Source organism: Belonocnema kinseyi, chromosome 1 (genome assembly GCF_010883055.1).
Source record: "Belonocnema kinseyi isolate 2016_QV_RU_SX_M_011 chromosome 1, B_treatae_v1, whole genome shotgun sequence".
Lineage (NCBI taxonomy): Eukaryota > Metazoa > Arthropoda > Insecta > Hymenoptera > Cynipidae > Belonocnema > Belonocnema kinseyi.
Window position 1 is genome coordinate 85378149 of NC_046657.1, and position 9507 is coordinate 85387655.

Consider the following 9507-nt stretch of genomic DNA (forward strand, 5'->3'; position numbering starts at 1 on the left):
TTGTTGTGTGTTTAAATATAATTTGATATTTGGAAAACAGACAATCATTTTTTACACAACCCTTTCACATTAACAACAAACAATTTTTTCAATACGCCACATCTATATTAATGTCAGAGAGTTGCGTTTTTTCTGAAATGTTTAACTTTGATTCACCTTTTTATTCAATAACAAATAATACAAAAACATTAAACAGAAACAAGTTTTAAACAATGTCTTTTTCGTGAATATATTTTGCTGGAGAGGGGAGGGTAAATATAAAAATGTGTTCAATTCCAAATTTTTTCTTTTACGCTTTGCAATAAAATTCTTGTTGTAATTTAAAAAATACTTTTGCAAGTCATTTACAGACCTAGTCCTCCCACTTATTCTTACTTATTCCATTCTGTTTTTTTCTCTTGTATAAGATAGCTTTTTTATTTAAATTAATTTTTAAAAGCGTTGTAAAAGAGCAAAATTACTTCAGGTAAAAAAGTGTAATACTATTTAAAAAATAACTCTTCTTGGGGTTCACTTATTATCATAGCTAAAAATTCAAAGCAAAATTAAACATTTTAGAAAACCGAAACTTTTGAGAACTTATCTAATAGAAAATAGTTATAAACAATTTTTAATTGTTCAAACCACTATGTTTCTTTAATGACATTATTTTTTACTTTACTAAGTAAAAAGTGGGTAAAAAGTTCAATATTTCAGAAGAAACTGCTACTTCATAGCATTAGCAGAGAAGAAGATAGTTATAAACAATAGTAATTTGTTTAAATATTTATTTTTGTTAAATTGAATTCATTCTTAACTCACCCTAAGTGAAAAGTAGACAAATAGTTTTAATTTTTAGAAAAAACCGCAACTTTCTAGCATTATTCGAATATTATTAATCATAATAAATTGTAACAAAAATTATTTTTGTTAACCTTAATCAATTATAACATCACTCTAATAAAAAATTAGATAAAAATTTGAATATTTCTGAAAAGCCGTGACTTTCTATCCATATTCTGAGAGAACATTTATAAAAACAGTTATAAAGTTTTTAAACGATTTATTCAAGCATCTAAATATCAATATAAAGAAGTCCTTTATGCATTAGAAATAATTTGTATTTAAAAAAAAAACACAAAAAATCATCATTAGCGCCAAAAACTTTTAGGGGTTATATTTAAAAGTAATATTTTATTTGTATGAATGGCTATTTTTTAGGAGAAGTGTTGAGTTTCAACTCGATTCATCTAATACTGACGATTCTGAATATATTAGGCAAAAACGTATTTTTTATGGGAAATACGGTTATATTTTATGGGGCTTTCGGCACCTCTCAATGTCATTTTTCCAAACAAACAAAAAATCAAATTATTTTATTCTGGATTCGAAGAAATTTTCACGTTATATGCATGAAAATTCGAGAGAGAGAGAGAGAGAGAGAGAGAGAGAAATTGGACTACCCTAACGTGCATCATAGAATAATAAAAACTCAAATTCTACGATTTAAAATTGAATTGAATCAAATCACACGCAATCAACCGTCTTTAAACTTGTTTACAACATGGGCAAAAGTAACTTTAAAGTAGTTCTTGTGCGAAAGACCAGTCTTCTGAAAAAAATAGTTTTTATGTGATTATAGAAATAAAAATAATATTATCAATAAAACAATATTTTAAAGTGATGTGTGGCGACATTACGAAAAAAAATTTATTCCAAAAACTACTGTTAAATAATTATTTTCGTACGTTTAAAAGTTTTTTCATGCAAAAAAATATTTTTGTTTTATAAAACATGACTGATAATGTCATTTAAATTTTTTAAATCACAGAAAGCCTTTTTTTCCATTGGCGGAATTAGCATTAGCAGAATTTTCTGAATTTGAGACCTTTTTCGATTTTTGGTGCTGAAATATATCAAATTTCATTTTGAAATTCATCACTTTGGAAGTTTTGTCCATTTTCGCGGACGAATAAATCATAGGCAGAAAAAGGAAAAAATCCAGGATTTTCAGTATATATTAAATAGTTCTTATAAGATTTAAAAAAATAAAATGGAATTACTGATGATGATATTTAAAATCAGAAACATTATTTTCAATAAATAATGCTTAAACATACAAAAACCATTTACTTTAACATTTTTTTTATAATTCAATTTTATAATGTCTCTTCTTGCCCCTTTTTAAAAAATCGTTAAATTTAAATAAATAATAGTATATTTGATTCGGGAAAACGCATTATAACTTTAACTTATAATTTTTCATAAATTTAAACTTTTTACTGAAAATATTTATAAATTCTTTAAACCGTAAAAAAACTTTAATTACAAACACCTGATATTCGACAAGACAAACATGACAACTAATTTCATAAATTGACGATGTAAATAAGTTAAAGCAACATTAACTTTATTTATAGTTAAATATCAACATTTTTTAAATTAAGTGGTAATTGACTTTGGCGAAATAAAATGAAATTAGCCTCCTTATATTTTGTATTCTTATTACTAATTTTTACTTAATCGAATCTGATTATTTTTTCTATACTAAACTAGGTGGCTTTATCTTTCAATGGAATGGTTGGAGGCGTCACATTAGGATTATTTTCCCTTGGAATGTTTGTGCCTTGGGTGAATTCAAAAGGGGCTATGGTTGGGGCCCTTACAGGCTTAGCTTTGGTTGGTTGGATTGGAATAGGAGGTCAGGTTGCTACAATGAATGGTCAAAATCATATCGAGGGAAAGATAACTTCTGTTGATCAATGCCCTTGTGTCAATGAAACTATTCTCGATTTATCAGGATCAGAGGAGTCTTTCTCAGAAGCTTGGTCCTTATATAGAGTGAGTTGTAATCACTTTCTTCCAAAATTATATTACACTTAACTCCCGATATAAGCACTCTCAGTTTACGCAGTTCCTGAAATTGAAGCCCTCAGCATTGAGGATTCCCCTCGATTTAGGATCAAGGCCACTGCAAGGCATGGGCGAACTCGTACTTATATCGGGAGTTAAGAGTAATTTATATGGTCAATAATTTTTTACCCTAGGATTGGTTTAAAAAATAAAAAAAGGTATAAACTGACAAAAATTCCCAAAGCTCAAGAAGTGATTGAAACCAAAAAAATTATCAAATCATTAAGATAAAAATTAAAACTTTCATAGCTGAAAAAAATTAAATTGTATTATTAAATTTTTAAAGGGCATGTGATACTTACAGTTTCCCCGGCTTTTCTTCCACAAAAATGAAAAAAATTTTTAACTGAATTCGGAGATGCTATAAAATATCATAAAGGACGTCATCAGACTCTTTTTTGAGGGATAATAACAAAAAAAAATTATTGAGCTAACTAAAAATTTTATGCATATGCATTATTTTGGGGTTACGTCGTTTTTCATCTCTGCCTTTCCAATAATCTCGAAATTATTTATGAAATATACTTTTTTGATTGCCTACAAACAAGGTTAGTTCCAGGCGATTAGTTACTATTTTTATTTGTGAGTCCAAAGTTTTCGTCCAAAAATATTGTGTAGTTTGGAAGTAACGCTCGGGTGAATTGTAACACACATAGCCTCGAAATATAAATGCACGTTGTTAGCAATATAAAAATTGTTTTTGATAAAAAAAACACAAAAAAAAGTGTGCAGGGACGTCCGTTAGCATATTCGCTATCATTTCCCAGATTTTGAAGGCATAATATTTCTAATATTTCTTATCCTGGGAAAAAATCCGGGGAATCTAATACTGAAAAAATCGATACTATTTCCTGAGCGCTATGCAAATTAATCACATTTTTCTAAATTAAAACTTTTTTGAATAAACCTACAAAAAAAGTGTGTGGGGAAGTCCTTTAGCATTTTCGCTATCATTTCCCAAATTTTTAAGACAATATATTTATTATTCTAGAAAAAAAGCCGGGGAACCTAAAACTGGTAAAGTCGATAATTTTCTAAGTATCACATGCCCTTAAGGAATTTTAAAACACTTAAAAGATTTTATGACAACACAAGTATTAATTAAGGGATCTAATATCATTTCGAATATTTCAAGGCCTTTTAGAGATTAATATTGAAAAGGATTGAAAGAAATTCAAGAGGATTTTTAAAATTTACAAATATTTCAAAGGATTTGAAAGGATTTAAAATATTTCAAGTGATTTCAAGAAATGTCATCAGATTTCAATGTCCAGGATGTTCGCGACGCTAACTTCAAATTTCGGAAAAATGAAAATTGTGCTGAATTATGCTAGATTTTTCTCTATTTTTCTGTAAAAGATTTTTTTGAAAAAATCAAAATTCAAGTCCAAAAATAAAAAAATAAAAACATATTTATGTCAGCCGCGCCATTTTGTTTTTTGATAAAACAACATGTTTGCTAAAAACTACCTGCTCTAATGACAATTTTCACTCAAATTAATATTTTCTAAATAAATACAAACTATGGATTCGGAATAAATTTTTAAACAAAAATTTTCAAAAATCTGAAACTTGTGCTGAGTTATGCTAGGCCAGCAAAATAATGATCTTCAATGACAATTTTTACTAACATTCATATTTTCCAAAAAAATGCAACATTTTTAAACTTGGAACATGTGTTTTTGACCAAACATTTTCAAAAATCGGAAACTTATGCTGAGTTATGCTAGCCTAGAACAATCATATGTCTGATCAGGAATTAAACGAATTCAAAGAATTCAGGGAATTCACAAATTTTTAGATAATTCAAGGAATGAAGAGAATTCAAGGAATAAAGGAGAATTTAAGTAATTCGCAGAATTCAAGGATTTTACATAATTCAAGGATTTCAGACAAATCAAGGCATTCAGAGAATTCAAGTACTTTAAAGAAATCAAGGAATTAAAAGAATTCACGAGAATCAGAGAAATAAAAGCATTCAGCAAATTCAAGGCATTCCGTGAATTCAAGGATTTTATAGAGCACAATGAATTCAGATAATTCAAGGGCATTTATCCTTACGTAAGGTTGTATCTATACACGGTTGGTCCTTTAAATCTATGTTTAATAAATTTTCAAAAGTAAAAAATTATTTAATCCTAAATAATTTAAGGACTTTAGAGAACTCAAGGAATGCGGTGAATTTAAAGAATACAGAAAATTCTAGGAACTGAGAAAATTGAAGGGATTCCGTGAGTTCAAGGAATTTAGCGATTTCAAGGAATGCAGGGAATTCAAGGAATAAGGAGAATTTAAGAAAGTCGGAGAATTCAATGGATAAGGACAATTTAAGGAATTTGGAGAATTCAAGGATTTCAGAGAATTTGCCGAAAACAGACATTTACTTTATTAATTTACTTTACATTTACTTTATTAATTCAGAGAATTTAAGGTATTCAAGGCATTCAAGACATTCAAGATCTTCAGCAAACTCAAGGTATTCCGTAAATTTAAGGAATTTAGCGAATTCGAGGAATTTAGAGAATTCAAGAAATTCAGAGAATTCAAGAAATTTGAAGAATTTAAGTGATTCAAAAAATTCGAGGAATTAAGAAAATTTAGAGCATTCCGTGAATTCAAGGAATTTAGCGAATTTAAGGAGTTCAGAGAATTTGAGAAATTCAGAGTATTAAAATAATAAAGAGAATTCAAGGAATTTAGAGAATTCATGGAATTAAGAGAATTTAAATTATTCGCAGAATTCAAGGACTTTAGAAAATTCAAGGAATTTAGAGAATTCGAGGAGTTCAGAGAATTTGAGCAATTCAGAGAATTAAAATAATGAAGAGAATTCAAGGAATTTAGAGAATTCAAGAAATTCAGAGAATTCGCGCAATTTGGAGAATTCAAGGGATTCAGAAAATTTGAGGCATTTGGAAAATTAAGAGTATTCCATGAATTCAAGGAATTTAGCGAATTCAAGGAGTTCATAGAATTTACGGAATTCAGGGAATTAAAATAATGAAGATAATTCAAGGAATTTAGAACATTCAAGATATTCAGAGAATTCACGCAATTTAGAGAATTCATGGAATTAAGAGAATTTAAATTATTCGCAGAATTCAAGGACTTTAGAAAATTCAAGGAATTTAGAGAATTCGAGGAGTTCAGAGAATTTGAGCAATTCAGAGAATTTGAGCAATTCAGAGAATTAAAATAATGAAGAGAATTCAAGGAATTTAGAGAATTCAAGAAATTCAGAGAATTCGCGCAATTTGGAGAATTCAAGGGATTCAGAAAATTTGAGGCATTTGGAAAATTAAGAGTATTCCATGAATTCAAGGAATTTAGCGAATTCAAGGAGTTCAGAGAATTTACGGAATTCAGGGAATTAAAATAATTAAAAGAAATTAAGAAATTTAGAGAATTCTTGGAATTAAGAAAATTCAAGGTATTCACAGAATTCCACGACTTAAAAAAAATCCAAGGAATTAAGAGAATTGAAGGTATTCGCAGAATTCAAGGACTTTAGAAAATTCAAGGAATTCAGCGAATTTAAGGAATACAAAGAATTCAAGGAATTCCGATAATTCAGGAAATTCAGAGAATTCAAAGAATTCAAGCAATTCCGAGAATTCAATTAATTCAGAGAATTCCAGGAATTCAGATAATTGAAGGAATTCAGATAATTCAAGGAATTCAAGCAATTCAGAGAATTCAATCAGTTCAAGCAATTAAGAGAATTCAAGGAATTCCGAGAATTTAAGGATTTCAGAGAATCAAAGGAATTAAAGGAATTCAGAGACACTGTTTAAAATGTAACCCTTACGTGAAAACAGAAACGTGCACAGTTGGGCAAGTGACAAATGTGCACGCCCTAGTCCATAGGAACAATTTTCCGACACCCAAATCTGAAGTTTCCTCGATAATTGTTGTCAGCGAACCTAGAAAAACTTCGTTGCCAAACGACCTTAAATTGCAAATGAATATTATTGGATCAAAGATCATGTCAAACTATTTATTCGTTGGTACACATCACTCAAGTGTACTTTGTATGTGTAACAAATTTCAAACAGTTTCAATAATATTTGGTCCACTTATGACGATTTATATTTTAATCACCAATTGATTTTCGTGAATTTTTGTCAGGTTTTTATTTTTATTATTAAAACTAATCATCGGCTTTTAGCGTTTTCAAGCGTCACACAGTGTGCCGTAATAACTTTTCTGTACAAGCTTGCCACAATTTTGGTCAGACTAAAGAATTTGAAAGAAAATGACAGCTATCCACATTTTAAAGAGATTTGAGAGAGCTAATTCATTTATAAACGATTCTATTCTTTGGAATCGATCGATCAAAAATATAAAATTTGGTTAGCAATAAATAATATATACGATTTTTTAATTCCCGACAACAAGTTTTAATTGTTTAAATAATGACAAAAATACAGGTTTTCTTTAATTTATTAACCGCTTGATATTTTTCAGCGTGCATTTTATAAACAAATTAAACACATGACTACTTGTCAAGAAATAAATTTCGTTTTCAGGTGACAACATTTTTTGCTTATTTAAATAAATTTCATTGAAATATACAAATACAGAACAAATATTGAAAGACTGCTAAATTCAGAAGCACAAGGTCTGCACCTAAAGCCACCATAGACATTAAAATTTAAATTGTTTAAAAAAACGGTTGCTCACTCTTCTGAGATGACGAAATCGCAAATCTGGTAGTAAAATCTTTTATAAAAAAATTACCAAAACCTGCCATACTTTTGTTTAAAAAAATCAAGTTGTGAATTTTTTTATAAAAATATTGATAAAGTAATCAATTATTAGTTGGTAAAGTATCATAAGGGAATGACTTTTTCAAGCAATTAAACATTGATATCTGTTTAAAAAAAATTATTCTGTCAGTGAAAATTCAAGAAAATTTGTATTTGTTGATCAAACTTATTTAAATAATTCATAATTGTTATCAGGTATGAAAAAATCATACCTAATGTTTACTTTAGAAAATTTTGTCATCATTTTTGTTAAAGGAAAGGATTCTTTTTAAATTATAACTGAGCATTATTTTACGTATATCCTAAACAAAAAATAAGAAAATAAGGTGTCCAAGTATTTTTCATTGTGAATTAAGGTAAAGGACCTAGTAATCGTGACCTTAGTACCAATAATCGTAATGCCAATTTTCTTGCCTTTTATTCATCTTCTAATTCGCGTGCACGCTTTCTATATAGTGCCGCTCGTTATCCCCCCTCCCGCTCCGTAAGTACGAAATATTTTGATTTTTTGGGGGGATTTTGATTCTACAAAAACGAGTTGTTTTTCTACAAGCATTGATTCTGTAAGTAACTTATTAATTATCATATGTACTATGAAACGTTAATGCGGTACATAGTCTATTTTCGTACATTGATTTGAGTGTCACTATTCAGAGAGGCTGGATTAAAATGCCCGCGCTCGAATTGATACCACGATGGTGGGGGATGCGTTTGAGCAGAAATGAGGAGAAACGGCACTATTTAGAGCAGCATGATTCAGAGAGAGGACTGTATTTCGGTTACTGGGTCACTTATATTAGTACTTTTACTCATTATTTTTTCAACATAAAAGAAAAAAAATTGTTTGAAATATTTTGATCTGCTGTATATCATTTTTAAGTACCGCCTTAACTAATTTTATGGTTTTGGACTTAAATATAAGTAGCTGTGAAAAAATTGAATCGTTTAGAAGAAAAAATTTCAACCTTGTTGTTAAATAAATAATTAATTTAAAAAATAATAAATTGACTTATACAATTTTTTTTAAATTCTGTTAACTTTAATTTTTTACATACTGGAATCGGACGGGTTATTGGATCTTTAAATGTACACTTATTGTATGTAAAAATCTGAATTTTCATTAGGTATATATTAAATAATGATATTAACAATGTTTAATTGTTGTTAGGTGAGCTATCTCTGGTACAGTGCAATTGGTTGCCTCGTCACAGTTTTCGTGGGTATCTTTGTAAGTTTTGTAACAGGCTTCCAGAATCCATCTGAATTGGATTATGATCTTCTCAGTCCGCCAGTAAAACATTTTTTGGGACCACCAACCAAATCCAGATCTGGCAGTAAAATTGGTGGTGTTACTAATTTAGCCCTGGAGATGCATGACGAAAAAATTCAAATAGAAAATGGCAGGGGTACAAAATTCTAATAAACTATTTACTATAACACAGGCCTACACAATTTTAAATTCTGTCAGATCCCAGAACCAGAGTGGTCATTGCGCATACATTTTTTTGACGCTGAATCCGAATCTGTTACATTAACTTAAATTTTAAGATTTCTCGAAAATAGAGGTTTGCCCGAACAATGAAGAAAATAGTAGCCTATCCAGCCAGTAAAGGCAAGATAGAGGTACTATCATCCATATACAATGTGAATTTCTGGTATTCCCTGATTACAAAATTCGCGCATAGTGCGACGTACATGCGTCGCACGTGTGCCGCTCGATGATGCAAACGGATCAATATTTAAAACTATAAACTATGCATTTGAAATATTACATTACTTATAAATTATTCAATAAATTAGCTATATCTTAGATTAAATTAAAATATTTATTTGTAAGTGGAAAACT

At 29.1% G+C, this 9507-nt stretch overlaps 1 protein-coding gene across 1 annotated transcript in view; it reads left to right on the top strand.

The window, feature by feature from the left end:
* LOC117178545 (sodium-coupled monocarboxylate transporter 1-like) overlaps positions 1 to 9081 on the top strand; it is a 30574-nt gene extending 21493 nt beyond the window's left edge. Inside the window, exons 8-9 of the mRNA XM_033369976.1 lie at positions 2536 to 2820; positions 8830 to 9081. Coding sequence (XP_033225867.1) covers positions 2536 to 2820; positions 8830 to 9081 — 537 coding nt within the window. The remainder of the gene's footprint in view (positions 1 to 2535; positions 2821 to 8829) is intronic.
* The last annotated feature ends 426 nt before the right edge of the window (positions 9082 to 9507 follow it).